The 17,051-nt window shown below is 43.2% G+C and overlaps 1 protein-coding gene across 3 annotated transcripts; it reads left to right on the top strand.

The window, feature by feature from the left end:
- Positions 1–446: 446 nt before the first annotated feature.
- lhx9 (LIM homeobox 9) lies at positions 447–15,539 on the top strand. 3 transcript variants are annotated; one of them, XM_076015968.1, is made up of 6 exons: positions 447–907; positions 4,978–5,326; positions 6,215–6,417; positions 7,315–7,688; positions 10,957–11,159; positions 11,789–14,102. In XM_076015968.1, the coding sequence occupies exons 2-6, from the start codon at positions 5,147–5,149 to the stop codon at positions 12,041–12,043; spliced, it is 1,215 nt and encodes a 404-aa protein (XP_075872083.1). In that variant the 5' UTR covers positions 447–907; positions 4,978–5,146; the 3' UTR covers positions 12,044–14,102. The 3 variants fall into 3 exon arrangements, with proteins under 3 accessions (XP_075872083.1, XP_075872085.1, XP_075872084.1); XM_076015970.1 differs by lacking the exons at positions 447–907; positions 11,789–14,102 and adding an exon at positions 14,579–15,539 and having other exon boundaries at positions 4,475–5,326; XM_076015969.1 differs by lacking the exon at positions 447–907 and having other exon boundaries at positions 4,477–5,326; positions 7,318–7,688.
- The last annotated feature ends 1,512 nt before the right edge of the window (positions 15,540–17,051 follow it).

The following is a 17,051-nucleotide window of genomic DNA, read 5'->3' as shown; positions in this document are numbered from 1 at the left end:
CAATAATAAAAGGCAAACAGACTATGCTCACCATTGGATTAGGGATGCTCATAAGAATTCCAAGAGAAAATGCAGCATCAAGAAGAAATATAGTCCAAAACCTAAACAAGCACTTCTATCAAATTATATTTATATTTGCTATCAATTCACCTTCTTTTTTTGCCAAGCTTGTAAGCCTGGAGCTCCGTTTTAAATAAACCATTCCCTTACCTGTGAATGTTCAAGCACAGCCAATTCAACATTATTTTTTATTACCTTTGATCAGCCAAGTGTGACGCATGAAAGCAAACTTTGTCATTTCCAAGACCCAGCCCTGTTTCAATTTGCAGTCTGGTTTGTTTGTTTGTTTGTTTGTTTTTTTGTTTTTTGTTTTTCTCTTTAAAATCCGTGATTATATTATGCTTAAAAAAAAAATAATAATCGTTTTTAAAAAAAATGTATTTCTAAAAGACAGAAACAAAAATCCAGAACACTAACCAATATTCCCAAAACCTTATAATGGTCGGTCCCAACTGGCGACCACAGACTCCATATTAGTTAATCCCTCCACCCCTTTTAATTTATGACTACATCACGCATTATAACCTACATGCTGAGTAGGCCATTGGCTCATTGCTCTCCATTTTTTGCGTGTACGCGGAGCTGTGCTGAGGGCCGCCTGCATGCGTTGCAGTGGCGGAGGGGGGAGAGGGGGGGGGAGAGAGGAATATTTAAATGCCTTGTGTTTTAATTGACGCTCCAACTCCAAGTCGCAGGCTCGCTGAAACGAGGTGCAGCCCCCCCATCTGCCGGCAGCGTCTCCTTCCGCCGCCCTCTCCTCAGTCCGTCCGCGCAGTCCGGAGCTGCTTTTCGCTGCTCAGGGATCCTACACACACCGCGCGCGCGCACACACACCGCAGCCCCCCAGGTAAGACCACTCTTAATACACATATATACAAGTTGATGTGGGTGAAAATTGTTTTAATTATTGTGCATGCCAGCTTTGAACGAAATCAAAATATTCATCAACAAAAAAGGGGGGGAAAGGGGGAGAGCGTGTGGAGAAATTTGCGAGTGATCCGACGCATAGAAATGAGGCTGTGTTCTCCGGTGGCTCCGGCGGAAGGAATCTTTTTTGTTTGTTTTCTTTTGTTTTTTTGCGGCGTTTCAGAAATAAACCTGTGTATTATGACTGACTTCATCGTGAAAATATAAGGCACACAGCTGTAATACGCGCACGCCCTAGCCTGTACGTGATTCCCATTTTTAAAATGCCATCGGGCAAAAGGGTATTATTTTTAATTAGGTCCTCTGAATAGGGTGTTTTTATTTATTTGCATCGTGCACAGAATTGTTTCAGAACGTAATTTTTTAATATGGTTGTTTAGACATTTTTATTTTAATTTTCGAAAGGTGTCAAATGTTTAAATTGGCCATGAATACGCTGAGATTTTTTATTTTATTTTTTTTAATATATAAACGTTTTCATTTAGTCAAAAAAAAAACTTCGAGTAAAGCAATAGGCAAAAACATTCTCAGGTGAAATAACACATCAAATATTTCAAATGAAAATTTCATCATTAATTTTTATTATTATTTTTTTTATTGAGTGCCTATGATTATAGCCTGCATAGGTTGACAATGGCATTTCCTTTCTTGCGCACTGTCACATCCTTTTTAAGTAGTTCTGTTAAAAAAAAAAAAAAAAGCATTTTCGTGAACTGGCCTCAAATGTCAAAACGTTCTTTAAAATGTCGCACCACGAAATTAAATTAAAAAAAAAAAAAGTAACAAAAAGGAGATGAGCGGGATGACAGAAGGGTACAATAATAGCTATTTATCTGCAGGTGGTGTGTTAATTAGAGACAAAGAAAGAGGGGAACAGAACCAAAACAAAACGACAGCAGCGCAGAAGACGTGATTCCCTCAGCACCTCGGTGTTCACTGACACATTGTTAAAGCCTCTTCAGTCAAACAAAATGTCACCGCTGGAGGCAACGGGTCAAAGCGCGGTGCTTTATCGACAACGCTGATATGATAGGCGAACGGAATTCATATTTCAACATGGGAACTGCTCCTTTTTTTCTTTTTTTTCTTTTTCTTTTTAGCCCCCACCACCACCGTCACAACCCCTCCCTAAATCAATCAGAAGTCTATTTTAATTCTCGGAGAGGTGAAGGTTGGCGAAGAGACGAATCCACCTTTTGAAATGTATCACGCAGAGCGGATTTGATCGCAGCTCCCATGCAGAGAGTCTTTTGTCCAAGTCAAGTAGCGCCATTTATTTTGTTTTATTTTTATTTTACTGTTTGTTCGGTTTGTGTGTGTGGGTTGTTGTTGTTGTTTTTTTTTTTTTTTTGTTAATTGGCTGACTGTGCAAGATCCTTCCCTATATAGGTCCGGTCCGGGTTGAGTGGTGGTGGTGCTGGTTGTGGTGGTGGGTCGAGGAGAGGGGTGGAGGTTTGTGTGTGTGTGTGTGTGTGTGGGGGGGGGGGGGGCTCATTAAAAGCAACACAACTTCGTGGAGGTGGGAGGGAGGAGGCGGATGGAGCGGTGTGTGTGTGTGTGTGTGTGTGTGTGTGTGTGTGTGTGTGTGTGTGTGTGTGTGGCTGGATCGACATGATAATGTAACACGTCCTGAGATGGAGCATCCGCACCTGCAAACCAGAGCCAACCGCACACCCCCTTCACACACACACACACACACACACACACACACACACACACACACACACACACACACTCCCCACCTCCTCCTGGGCATCAGTAAATTCTATTAATGGGACCGAGTCCAGGTCCCATGTTGTGTCCCGGTTGTTTGACCGTCAGCTCGTCAGAAGCGGTTGAGCCTCGCTGTTGCTGCACACATGCACCATATAGCTCGGATCTCAGCTGTGAAGGCCTGACTCGTGTTATAGTCGGAATATATATATATATATATATATACACATGTGCATGTGTGCACGTTTTTCGGTTTGTTGTCATGTTGGACCACTGCGTGTGCGTGTGGACGTACCCCCGCCTCTTTTTTTTTTCTTTTTCTTTTTTTTTTTTAATCCCCATGACAGAATTTTTCACACCCTTTAAAAGAGTGACACACGGGCGTCATCACACGCAGTCGCCTCTCGGGATTATATACAGTAAGGTGCGTGTGTTTTTATTATCATGACTGCTTTTAATATATTATTATTATAATTGTTATATACTTTTTTTTTTCTTTTTTTTTTTTTGCTTGGTACGGCTTTTGCTATGTGAATCATCCCTGCAAACGCACCCTCTCTGCTGACTGCTGATTTCCCTGCGGTGACCACCAACTGCAGGTCTCGGCTCCTCCATATGTTCCATCAGTTCATAGAACGAATGGATTAGAGTCGGAGTCCATCCCGTTTCTGTTCTCGGCGAAAATCAACTTTAGAAAATGAAAAAAATATATATTTTTTTTTTTGGTGGGCCTCTATCAAAACAGCAAAGAAAATGAGTGCAAGCCGTGTGTCGTCCCGGGATGTGAGACATTTTCAACATCAAATAAGCGCAGCAGAGGTGAGACAAACTTTAGATAAAGCGCATTATCCGTTTATCTGAGGGTCAGACTGCGAGTCTGTTATCTCCACAACACGTTCAAAAAAAAAAGAGAGAGAGAGTGGGAGAGAGAGAGAGAGAGAGAGAGAGAGAGAGAGAGAGAGAGAGAGAGAGAGTCTTGGTGATATTATTTTAATCAAATGAAAAACAAAACACGTGGTGAGGTGATCGCTTTCATTTACAGCCAAACTCTCTTTCACTCGCCTGTAAAATCATTTCTCGTGCCTCTGTATCAATTGTTTTATACAGCAAATCCCCGCCCTGTAGCCTATCACCGATCACCGCCCCGCCCCAAAATAATGCAAGTACACCACAAACACAGGTACACACACGAGTTATTCGGGGATATAAAAAAAACAAAACAAAACAAAAAACAGTCTGACTGAAAAAAATATTAAGCACGATTTAAAAAAATAAAAACAAAAACACCGCTCTTGGCAAACACATGAGCCCTTTAATTTACCCTTAAGGCGTCTATTGTTGCGATGCGCATCTTTTGCGCACGCAAAAAAAAAAAAAAAAAAAAAAATCATAACAAGGCCCAAAACCTTTGATACATTTAAAAGTTAGATTAAATCACTTTCAATTAGATTATAATTACTAGCTGCCACGTTTTTCTTTCAATCTCAAGTGCGTAAAGGGGGCGAGGGAAGTGGGTTTTAATGATAAAAATGAAAAAATATCTATACCATGGAATAGTGGTCCTTGGTGCGGCCGGAATCGGGAGTTTTTGAGGGAAGAGTGACAGCTCTTTGTTGGTGAATAGGAAGCAGTGGTGATGGAGAGAGAGGGAGAGGGAGAGCGAATGGGAGAGAGTGGAGGAAATGCACGGTGAGAGTGGGAGAGAGAGAGAAGGAGGGAGGGAGGAGGGGAGGGAGGGAGGGAGGGAGAGGGGAACTCCTCCTACCAAATTATTCAGACTGGGCAGGCTTTTTGCGGGCGCTTCACAAATAGGACACGGCTCTGAAAATCCAGGCAGTCCCAACCTGACCTCCGAGCAACACGGACCCCCCCTCCCCCCACCAACTCCCCTCTCATTTTTTTTTTGCTGCGAGATCGGGAGCGAGAGAATAACCGCCGTAAAGAAAAAAAAAACAACAAAAAAAACAACAACAACCAAAAGAAAAAACTTCTCTGTCATATTTTTTGACGACTACCTACCGCCATAGAGCCCACCTCTCCCTCCATCCCTCCCTCTCTCCCTGTACCTTTCCTTCCCTTCCTCCTCGCCACTTCTACACCGCAGTTTTCGGCCGCATCTTTTGGACTATACGTTGTTTTTTTTTTCCTTCTTCATCCTGGAGGAAAGATAAGGGAAGGAGGAGGAAAGAAACGCGGGTGCAACTCCACCATCGCTTCTGTCCTGTGCACTTCCTTCGATTTTTTTTCTCCCCCTTTTTTTTTTTTTTTTTTTTCCAGTTGCCTTCCACACTGACGGCGAGGGGGTGATCTCAATCTTCCGGGCTTCGTGTTGCTGCTGCTTGCTGCTGCTGCTGTTGTTGCAGTTTTTCCCTGCCTCTCGCAGAGCCCTCAGAGCCCCCCCAAGACTTTGGATGCGCTGAGACGAGCGGGGCAGCGGCACAGTTATATGGAAGTTGTGGGCTGCAAGACAGAGGCAGGCAGTTGTTCGTTGCGTCCAGGACCGGGAGCCATGCTTTTCCACGGGATCTCCGGGGATCACATCCAAGGGATCATGGAGGAAATGGAGAGACGGTCGAAGAGCGAGTCGCGCCTGGCCAAGGGTATGCAGCTCAACGGGAGGGATTCGGTAAGCCGCCCGGTCGACGACCCGTGGTCGAAAAAATAAATAAATAATAATCATAACAATACAAATCAAGCTGCGTGAACGACAGCTGTTGTTAGTGTGGGGGAAAAGTGGGAAAGAATTGAGGGGGATCCATCGGCGGTTCCTTTTTTAGCTTAATAATTTAGTCAGAATGGGTTTCCAAAATCCATTTCACCCACTAGTTTACTTAACTAAAAAGAAAGACAACTAAATCGGCATTAACTTTCACAGCTACTTCAATCAATGATATATTTTTTTTTTACACAGCGTACAATAAAATGGTGACACTGTAAATTTTTAACTGGAGTAAAAACAACTCCTCTTAGTCAATCATTTTTGACGAGTATATATTTTAAAAGCACTCGTATTATTTGCAGTGTCACTTCTCGTAGTAGCTAATATATATATATATGTATTTTTTTCAAACCGCTACGTTATTTAAAATTACATTTTTAACAGTTTTTTTTCCCTCCACCTAACACCATCACAATGCGTATGCATGTTTTGATATTATTTACACCAAGCGGGTTTAAGTCACAAATATAAATCCCAACCATAGTGGTATGAGCAAAAAACATTTTCTTTGTCCTCGACAATAGTGACAAATTTTAGAGGCTGGCGTTCTTTCCGTAACGGGGCCTGTAAACACATCGAGCCTGCTCGTAATAAAGTGCTGTTTGTAGTGGTCACCTTTTAAAAAGGCCTCGCTTGAATAGTTGGAAATATGTCATTTACTGATCATAACCACACCCCGTGCTAGTTTTTCCCCTTTTCTACATGCTTTTATTTTTTTTATTTTTTTCCCACAAATTTCACCATGGGTCCGGTGATGTAATGGTGTTTCTCCTCCTCTCTCCATGTCTGACTCAGACTATGCCTTCTATGAGCCCGGAGAAGCCTGCTCTCTGTGCCGGCTGTGGCGGCAAGATTTCGGATAGATACTACCTCCTGGCCGTGGACAAACAGTGGCACCTGCGCTGCCTCAAATGCTGTGAATGTAAACTCGCATTGGAATCAGAGCTAACGTGTTTTGCCAAGGATGGGAGTATATATTGCAAGGAGGATTACTACAGGTAAGAAAAATTAAGGTTCTCCAAGCATTGCTTCGGGCTCTGTTGCGCATATGCACTCACGGCCACCACCCATGTTTGCACCATGAGTCAATTGTTTTGGGTGCTTTCTTGTCAAGAAAAATAGGTGCAGTTTAAAATAACTAATAATTTCGGGGAAATGTTTGACATGCTATGCGCTCTGCTGCAATCCTCGGCTATTCTTGCCAAAGCAAAAATCATTAGCGTCCCAGGTGGCCCTGCACGCTATTCATTTGAGACAATATATGAGAGGGTGATACTGTCCGTTGTCTCTGAGCGTGATAAAAAAAAACAAAAAAAAAAAACCCAACAACAACAACAATATGTATGTATTTTTACATTTTGCATGTCTGTCACCTTTTCACACACGAATTAGGAGACGCAGGCCGTGGTAAAATGGTCGGCTCTCGATTCCAAACAAACACGTGGCTGCTATTGCCAAAACCTAATGTATAAATATGTGGGGAAAATATGTTAAATAATGCGTGTACAGGTCAGGTGTGTAAAAAAAAAAAAAAAAAAATAGAAAGAGAGAAAGAAAAGATCGGGCCTAGAGTTTGGATATTAAGGTCAGGCTCGTGTAGGAATTTGTCGATAACGTTCTATTCACACACAGAAATGGAGACAATAAATCCCACAGTTTCTTAACAAAATCATTACAATAAATTGTCCAAGAATAACGCAGACTGTCGCTTAAAATTACAATAGGTGTGATCACGTGTTAAAAAAACAAACAAAAAACGACCAAGTGACACACACACACACACACACACACACACACACTAGAATTTTGTCAGTGGTATTTTTTTGTGCTCAGCCTTGTGTGTCAACCCTAATGCCGGGGCGGACGCGGAGTCTTGACGATGTTCTCTGTTCCAGAAGGTTCTCCGTGCAGAGGTGCGCGCGTTGCCACCTCGGGATCTCGGCCTCGGAGATGGTGATGCGAGCGCGCGACTCCGTGTACCACCTGAGCTGCTTCACGTGCACCACGTGCAACAAGACCCTGACCACGGGCGACCACTTCGGCATGAAGGACAGCCTGGTGTACTGCCGCCTCCACTTCGAGACGCTGGTGCAGGGAGCGGACTACCACCCGCAGCTCAACTTCGCCGAGCTGGCGGCCAAAGGCGGCGGCGGCGGCGGCGGCGGCCTGTCGCTGCCCTACTTCAACGGCACCGGCACGGCGCAGAAGGGCAGGCCGCGCAAGAGGAAGAGTCCGGCCATGGGGATAGATATACCGAGCTACAACACAGGTGAGAAAAGCGAGGTGGTGGTGGTGGTGGTGGTGGTGGGAGCACTAACTGAACAAACGTACACCTGTACCGCCTGTGGAAAAAACGAAAACAAAACAAAAGCAAGCGTTTCCCTTCACCTGCAACTTATTTGCGAGCAGGCCTAGCGTGTCGCCAGTAGCTTAACATGTACGTGTCAGTAAAATTCTGTCGCGACCCAGAAGCAAAACTGTTTTTACCCCTATTTTCTTTGGGCAGAAATCGCCATGAGGTGCTTTTTCCACTCAAGACGTAGCTACAAAATGAATTCCTTTAATAGTTAAAAATAAATAAATAAATAAATAAATAATCTAGGTAAAAAAAAAACACCGGCCAAAAATTGAAACACTGTATGTCATGTATTATTAATTAAAAAACATATAATAAAGCATCGATTTCCCCCCCTTTCCATCACGCCTTGGACCTCTCTTTGTATTCAGGCACATCCTCAGCCGTCTTGGCCGGGGGCCTCCTTCTTACCTTCCTTGTTTGTAGGCGCACGTAGGTGAACGCAGCGCCCGCAGCGACGCGGGGCCAAATTGATTCACACGTTTTCCTATTCGCGCGTCTTCGGATAGCAACGTTCCCGCACGCGTGTAGACGGCGAGAGGGATCGAATTTTGACCCCGTCGTCAACCTGCTCATCGACTTTTATAATTAAGTCTAATTTAGGTCAAATTAAACGTGTAGAGGCGGCGGCGGCGGTGGGAGTTGAGGGGGAACCGTGGCGGGGGAGGGGGACGTTGACATTTGCGTCAAAAACGCGGCCGAAATTCCAGCTTTTTATTTTATTTTATTATTATTATTCCTCCGCTGCTGTTTACGACATTAAAAGAAAGACACAAAACAAAACTCAATCCAGCCACCGATACACGTAGGTGTCTTCTAAAAAAAAAAAAAAAACCAACAACCTCTCGCAGGTTCACCGGATGTTTAACACGACCCCCACATCTCGCAACCTCACCCCGGCCCTCCTCCTCTTCCACCCCCCACACCCCCCCACAGCGTCCCCATTTGTTGTCGCTTTCTGCAAATTAGTGCGCGGTTGAGAAAGTTTGTCATTGTGCGCCAAGTTTGCCCCGTTCCTGGTGAATGGGGATGGAATAGGGGTAATCTGCGCGTTAATTGTTCTCCATTAATTGGAGGTGACGTCGGAATCCCTGGCCTCCTGCGCGGCGGTCAGCGCGGTTCTCAGGGGCCGCGCGCGTGCGTGCGTGCACACACACACACACACACACACACACACACACACACACACACACACAGATGGGGGGCCTGCCGCGGGGAGAGGTCACTGGCCAAACACACACACTAACACGCACACACACACACACACACACACACACACACACAGCACAGCACAGCACAGCACTGTAAGTCAGCGATCCGCATGAAACGAGGGGCGCTTCTAGGTTTGTTGTCCTCAAAACCAAAAGATTATGCAAATACCGAAGCTCTCAGGCCTGAATAGGTAAAATAACAAATGCAGCCATGCACTAAAACAAATAACAAAATGCGATTTACAAAACAAAACAAAACATGTGTGTGAAGTTACCAAGGCCCGTGTAACAACGCAGGTAGCAGAAAATATTGAATTTCTAATTAAGTCGAATATAGTGGGAGAAATATGTTGTCATTATTATTATTATTATTGTTATCTTAGAAGAGGTTATTATACGTTTACGGCAAATAGCCTTTAAAAATATATAGTAACAATGCATTTTTTATTTTATTTTTTTAATTTCAAAACCAAAAGGTAAATACTAAATTCTCATGCGTAATCAGCTGTTTCGTCTTGGTGTTTTCTATTCTCCATTGAGTTTCCCCTCCCTCCCCGCCTCTTGCTTAGACACACACACACACATACACACACACACACACACACACGGTGTTCTTCGTCTCATCTGTTCGGGTTAATATTTCCTTCTGCAGATCACGAGACTCGCGCTCGTGTCGAAAAGGATGAGGGCTTGTTTGAGGTTTTGTTTCCGCTTTAGCGAGCACGATCACGTTCGTTCTCACCAGGGAGAGGCGTTGGTCTGCAGAGTATTCCAACGCCACCCTGTAAACTTAGCTCTTGTTTGGATACAGAGACCCCTAGTGGGTGATGGGAAGTGGGGCACAGTCTAGTCGAAGCACGTTCACCAGAGGGTTTGAAAGCGCCTTTGTCTTGGAAAAGGGGTAAAAAAAAAAATGTGTTGATGAGAAAAATGTCAGATTGACCAAAAATAGCGTATTGATTTAGCACCAGATATGAAACACACGCATCTCATTGTGCGTCTAGTCTGTGCATTTCTTATTATTAAACCTGTCGTTCACTTTGGGGGGGGGGTGACTTTTTATTGCAACCATGTTATTTAGCATGAATTTGTAGCTTTCAACTCTTAGAAAAAAAATGCTACTCTGCATTTTTGTAGAGTGAAAAAGCAAAAATCAATACATGCCGCTTTGTAATTTCGAGATAAACACATAACGTTTTAATGTTTTCGGAGGAAATTTGAATTTTTACACGCGTGTTATAAAAATTCTTATTTTCTATGTGCTTCACGTCCAGACGTCCACATGTTAAACGGTGTGTTACATGGTGATTGGCTCACACATCAGTGACAAAAACAATGAAAATAAATCAGTGCAATGAAAAGGTTTAGGCTGCACAGTTTTGCAAACTTACATTAAAAATTTCTAAGCTCTGTTTTTCATTTTTTCATTTGGCAAACACATGGTGGTGGTATTTAGCGTTGCTGACAAGCCCGGCCCATAAGGCCCATTAGACTTTTGCAAGCGCAGACAGAAACAATTTTACTTTAATTCCAGCGTGCGCTCACAGTCCCTTTGCAGAGTTCTTCAAAATAAGATTTTTCTGCAATACATGAAATTCTTGGTGTCATGCTCATTTTCCTTTTCAAAAAAAGTCCCCCAAAAATTGTATAGATGGCTTTGAGAGATTCACTGACACAACAAACCAGTGCTTTCATGATAGTTATAATTCCCTCTTTTGATTTTCTCGTTCCAACGCCGTACAATATTTCAGGATGTAAATGTAGAAATGTGAGAATTCTCCAATGAAATTTGCAATGAACGTGTGTGACGCTAAAAATAACAATGATGCGGTTCTGTGTTTTGCTGTCACTGTTGTTCTTCTCAAAAGTAAAAATTCACCACAGTGTGGAGTGCCTTTAAGCGGATCATCTTAGCTGAATTCTAACCCACTGCTCCCCCCTCCCCCGTGTTGCGCTCTCTGCCCTCTCAGGCTGTAATGAGAATGACACCGATCACCTGGACCGGGACCAGCAGGCCTACACTCAAACGCAGAAGACCAAACGCATGCGGACCTCCTTCAAGCACCATCAGCTGCGGACAATGAAATCCTACTTCGCCATCAACCACAACCCGGACGCAAAGGACTTAAAGCAGCTGGCCCAGAAAACAGGCCTCACTAAGAGAGTTCTACAGGTAAGCAGAGAGCTGTTCCTTCCTTCTATTTATCTGAGCGGCTCATACGTGTCTGCATCCCACTCCTCCTCCATGTCTCCCTCATTTCACCCCAGCGTTATCACCCAAAGTCATCTCTTTGGTTTTGTTTGTTTGGTCCATTTATTGTTAGATGTATATCCAGGGGTTGCCTCGTCTAAATTATTGCAATAACTTTAGGTGTCATTTTTTTTTCGGCTAGATGGGAAGAAAACAAAAAAGTCGTCCTCAGCATCTTAATTTAACTTGAGCTGATGTGAATTATTAGCTTTTATAAATAAGAGTGCACATTGTTGTTGTTCATCTTTTGAAAGATATAAAGGTGTAAAAAATATTTTTGGAAAAGTTACAAGTATTGTTATGATTGCTTTTAAAATCCACTTTACTATATTTACTCATTAACTGTTGTCTGCCCCGTAGGCTTTAAAAAAAAATAATGTATAAAATATTGCCTTAGGGGTTTCTGTGCACAAGACGAGGGCATCTTGGTTGAGAGCTAGCTCAGACGGGGTTAAATGTCAACTACTGTGCGTATGATTTGATACTTTCTTTTTTGAAAGAAATAATCTTAAAATCAAAAAAGTAAAAGCCACACTGGGATTGGTTTGCAGGTTTGGTTCCAAAACGCAAGAGCCAAATTCAGAAGGAACATTTTGCGGCAGGAGAATGGAAGTGTTGATAAGGCTGATGGCACCTCAATCCCTCCACCCTCGTCTGACAGTGGCGCCCTGACCCCCCCCTCCAGCGCGGCCACACTAACAGACCTGACAAACCCCTCTATCACTGTAGTGACCTCCGTCACCTCTAGTTTGGACAGCCATGATTCGGGGAGTCCTTCGCAAACTACCTTGACAAACCTTTTCTAACAAGCTGTCTTCAGCGGACTGTTCTTTTTTTGTTTGTTTGTTTGTTTGTTTTTTGTTTTTTGTTTTGTTTTGGAAATCTGATTTTATTTGTTTGCCTTTTTTTTTTTTTGCCTTTGTTTTGTTTCTTTTCCCCTCTATTCACGTTTTATTTTTTTAAGTGACACCTTTAAATCAGCCGGAGACAGCTCCTTGGAACAGAAAGTGCTGTACTGTGTACGCAAACAAGAGCGACAAGAGCAAGAAACAGCAGCGACCACATTAAAAACGCAAGGAAATCATTTTAATGTGTAGCATCTGAAACCACATTGCAGCCGTGTCTGTAGTTGACTCACAGTGTGCAGAGATTGATTACGGACGGGACGTTGTTTCAAGTGGAAGGCATTAGGAAGTTGGATCCCTCTGTTCATTTGGGGGCGGAGGGAGAAACGACACCAAACTCAAAGCTTGACTGGAAATTAGTTTTTCTGCAACTTGATTTGACTTTACTTGTACATTTGTATTGATTTATGATAAAATAACCCATTCTTAATTTATGCTTAATTGGTAAATTTTTAAAAACAATATGAATATTTTTGCCCTCGGAAACCTGTTTATGTATGCACTGTGTTCGCACTATCCAATTGAAGGATTTCTTTCTTTTCTGTTTTGGAATAATTTGGGAAATAAACTTGTAGAATGTTCTGTATATGGAGAACTCCAGAAAACAGGCTTTAATTATTTCAGAATGTTTCGGTCTGTACGACTGTCAGAGTTGGATAGAAAAAAAAAAAAAAAGGACAACAAAAAAAGAAGCGAGGACACTCAGATGTCTCACAGAGCTACATGTCAAACATCTAAATTTGCATTTACAAGCGCCTAAACCGTGGAAGCGAACGTTGTGGCAGGCAGAGACGCTGACCCCGCATGCATGTTGTTTTTGGTCATGACTCACACGGAGAAAAAAAACAAACCCTACTGTGATAACGAGAGAGGAAACGGATCTTTTAACAATCTGTGCAGCGGCGACTGCGTTCGAAAGCCCGAACAAAATCTGATTGGACGCCGTCGCGATCGATTGGTTTTCATGACGGAGCACTTTTACCCGGAGTTGTCGGCCTCGCGGACCGACCGCAGCCACACGGACGAATCAAACACACCCGCGCGGATCACACAGCTAAACTCGATTGCACAGGGACGTCACACTGCCTGGTGAAAAGTGCATTATTGTTCCTAACATGTTGCTCAGGGTAAAGGATGGGACTTTAAAAGAAGAAAAAGGCGGGGGGGGAAGCAGAGATTCTGGGGCGGGGCCGGGGTCGGGGGGGGCCGATTGGAGCGACTGCGACGTTGCAGACTAGATTTGTAGAGCTGACGCGAGCGTCCAAGATGACCTCAGATAGGCGGAGCGCCGCGAGGCCGAGCCAGTGGGGAGCCACCGTCCGTGTGTTCTCCGTTGAATGGGTCATGCTTATTCTTTCTTTAACGACACTTGCCACTGAACAGACCAAAAACACGTCTCTTCTGGCTGAAAGGTGGAGGGCGGGAGGAGGGTGCGGTAGGGAGAACCTGCGAATGGAGTCGACACATTTCATTGTGAGCGTCACGATTTGTTCTATCGTAGGACAAAGTGTTACTCTAAGTCTACTTCATGAAGTAGATGCCTAACTCAGTTCTACTATGTGCCTTATGCTATAACTTGGGAGAAAGTTTGTGAAATTCAGGATTTATGTGTTCTTTGTTAACTGATTCACATCCTTTTGGCGCCTCACTAGTTTTGTACTGTTTTGCATCTTATTTCCGAAGATCTTTTTATGGTGTATCCTGTTAAAAAGGGGGCAGCGATGTCATAGAAAGCATTTGTGCACTCTTTCAGATATAGTTGGGTAATCCAAGAACCTTATATATTGATCTTCGTGTTAATAGTTGAGTACAGTAAGTGTTCTATCAAGATTGTCCATGTTTCCCTGTTTCTTGATAAAGATGGTGTATAGAAACTATTTCCCCTTAAATATTTATGGACCAAACGGTTGTTATATATCTTATTAAATTTGTGTGAATAAAAAAAATACTTTGCTTTAAATGGGTTTTATTTTTCATTACACTCGCCATTTTCTTTGTGTTCTGCCTTGAATGCGAGTTTCGTTTTTTTTTTTGTTTTTTTTTTATCACATCAACAAATGAGAGAGCATTCAGTTCCTGACGACCAGCCAAATGTCCTCATTTTTTTGCCTCCATTTTTAATTTCTATTTCCTATTTTATGATGTTTATGGTTTTTGACGTAATGCCCCATGGATTTGCATCTAAACCCTGCAGTCAAAAATATGAAATTGCTTTTTAATGCATGAACGTGACTTTAAAATTTAAATCAGAGGAATTCTGCAAAGCATACATTGATATATATATATCTATATATATCTCTTCATATATAAAGTATATATATATATATATATATATATTGCATTGGTAAACCTAAAATGACGTTAGACTAAAATGCAGACCCCGTAAAGCCAGGTTGCTCTGTAGTTAATATATTCTTACTCTATCATTTCTTTCAGGGAGAACAAATCTTGGGGCATTACAGCCATACATCCCGACGTTTGAAAATTCCCTAAAGTATTAACAGAAGGGGGAAACTTTGATGGGAATTCCTCACCATTGAAGACAAAGACAATATTAGGAAAAAGATGATAGCATAATGAGAGAAAATAAGCAACAAACATTAAAAAAAAAAAAAAACTGTTACAATTCCAAATGTACAGCACCTGATTTTGTTTTTGAAAAATGTATTTTCAAAGAGGAATCAGAACTTTGTCCTGAATTTTCGAACGCATCGACGGACGGACGGCCGACGGTGTGTTCTCTTTATGTGCAAAAATAAATCTTGCTGTATTGCAGTGGCAAATGGAAAACATGATAAATGTACTGTAACATATAGCAGAGTGAGAAGAGAGAGAAATCACAGCCTGGCAGAGAGAAACAGCAGTAATAATTAAAAGACAGCAGGCTCCCAAAATGATGAATGGTGTGAAAGTGAGACGGTATGGATGTCACTGCGACGAACACACACACACACACAGACACACACACACACACACACACACACTCTCATCCACTACCTTATTCCAGTGCAATTGCAATTTATACATCCCTGCAAACTCAGATAAATCTTTAGCACACTCGCCTCACTCCCAGCAATACACACTCACACACACACACACACACACACACACACACACACACACACACACACACACACACACACACACACACACACACAGAATCACAGAGTAAAGAGAGAGAAAGAGAGACAGAGTGCCCCCTTGAAACCTCACCCAAGATCTTCCTTAATAGAAACTTTTTCTTTTGTCACACAAAAAAACCAACTCAAACAAACAAACACACATGCTCCACCCTTGAAACTCAGCAGCAGGATGCCCATCAAATGTGATGAGTGTACGAAGAGGAGGACTGCAGAGCTGGAGCTTTGCCATCTGGCTGTACCGAGGGAAGCAAGTGGGGGGAAAAAACAAAAAAACAAAACCTCTTTTTGCTAAAAGAAAAAAAAAAAAAAAAAAAAAAGAGAAGAAGAAGGAGAAAATATTCTCAGTTTGCATGCGCCTCATTATGTTGTTAACATTTTGTTGAGATGTATATTATTTTTCTTTGATTCACTGTACAATTCATTGTCAGCTGCCAAATAAAGCATATGAAAATGAAATCCCTGATGACCATACAGTAGCCCATGAAGGGACATCGACACGGTCCTATACAGTTTATTTGTTGTTGGAAATATACAGGAGGCTTTTTAACCGGTCCAATCTAATTAAAAAAAAAATGTGAGCAACAAAAGTTGCACACAATGGTAAGTCACTTTTTACCCACTGTTTTTAAAATATTAACCAATAACATCATGACATACGCATTCTGCCATATGGTGCTGTGTGGACAAACTTGAATGACAAAGTTTGCCATAAACGACAAAAAGCAAAACATTATTGCTTAAGTTGCTGTTAAAAAAAAAAAGACGGTGTGGTGAAAGAAGTGTGCTGCAGAGAGAGAGAGAGAGAGAGAGAGGGATAAAAGGGAAAACGGAGGGAGCGACGGCAGCAGCCACGCTGGGACCAGTAAACAGGCTGGTGTTGAATTCCAACAATGTGGGAAACAGCAAAAACCCTCGGCTCCGTCCAAGAGGGAAACCTCAGCCGCTGGGGTGCCGGCGGGGTGTTGGCGCGGCGCGGCGCGGCGGCAGGCCTGCCTGCGCTCCGCCGGCCTGGTGGGAGGAGGACGGCGGGCGGCGCTGACGCCGCGGAGCGACGGGAAGCGGAGCCGGAGCACCAACACAAACAAACACAGCCAGCGCGGCGCTCGCTGGGAGCTGCGGGAGCCGAAACCTGGACAAGCTCACGGCCCTGCGCTGACAAGGATTTCAGGGGTGTGTTGTGCTGCTGCTGCTGCTGCTGCTGCTGCTGCTGCTGCCGCTGCCGGCCTGGCGGTGGCTGGAATACATCTCACCAGTGTGTTTCAGCTGGTTGAAAGCTTCAGTTTGCCGTGTATTTGGTCCTTTTCTTTCTTTCTTTGACAATATGTAGGAGAGGTTAAAAAAAGAATATAGTGGTAAGTCTCACGACACAGTAGTCTAATTGAAACAGCTTACATGTCGCTGTGCCATTTCAGCTGTTGATTCTGGCTGGTATTTCAGTGAGAGTGATCATCTTGGAAAGTCATTTTGAATATGAAAGGCAAGATTCTGTAAGATGCCTTCACCCCAAGATGGCTGGGATAGGCTCCAGCAGACCCCCCCTCCCCCCTCTCCACACCCCCGCACCCCCTCAACCACTCAGAAGCGGGTATTGAAAGTGAATGGCTGGATGGATTCCGTCATAATCAACGGTGAGGAAACATTACGGTAGTTGCGATGTCCTGCTAAAATGGTGACACCATTTTCTAGACCACTCTACTCTTTTGTTGACAAAGATGCTCAGTGAGTTATCAGTGAAAGACACGCCGTAGTTGGTTGCATTCGGCAAT

The sequence above is a fragment of the Nelusetta ayraudi genome, unplaced genomic scaffold, assembly GCF_046127955.1.
Source record: "Nelusetta ayraudi isolate G7.1 ecotype Tasmania unplaced genomic scaffold, CSIRO-AGI_Nayr_v1 ptg000205l, whole genome shotgun sequence".
Classification (NCBI taxonomy): Eukaryota; Metazoa; Chordata; class Actinopteri; order Tetraodontiformes; family Monacanthidae; genus Nelusetta; species Nelusetta ayraudi.
The sequence above is the reverse complement of the archived record's forward strand: the minus strand, read 5'-3'. Positions and strand labels throughout refer to the sequence as shown.

Excerpts from the sequence above, each read along its gene's own strand:
- lhx9 (XM_076015968.1), top strand. The coding sequence starts at position 5,147 with ATGGAAGTTGTGGGCTGCAAGACAGAGGCAGGCAGTTGTTCGTTGCGT. Across the intron at positions 5,327-6,214 it reads AGCTCAACGGGAGGGATTCG|ACTATGCCTTCTATGAGCCC; the intron begins GTAAGCCGCCCG and ends TGTCTGACTCAG. Across the intron at positions 11,160-11,788 it reads TCACTAAGAGAGTTCTACAG|GTTTGGTTCCAAAACGCAAG; the intron begins GTAAGCAGAGAG and ends ATTGGTTTGCAG.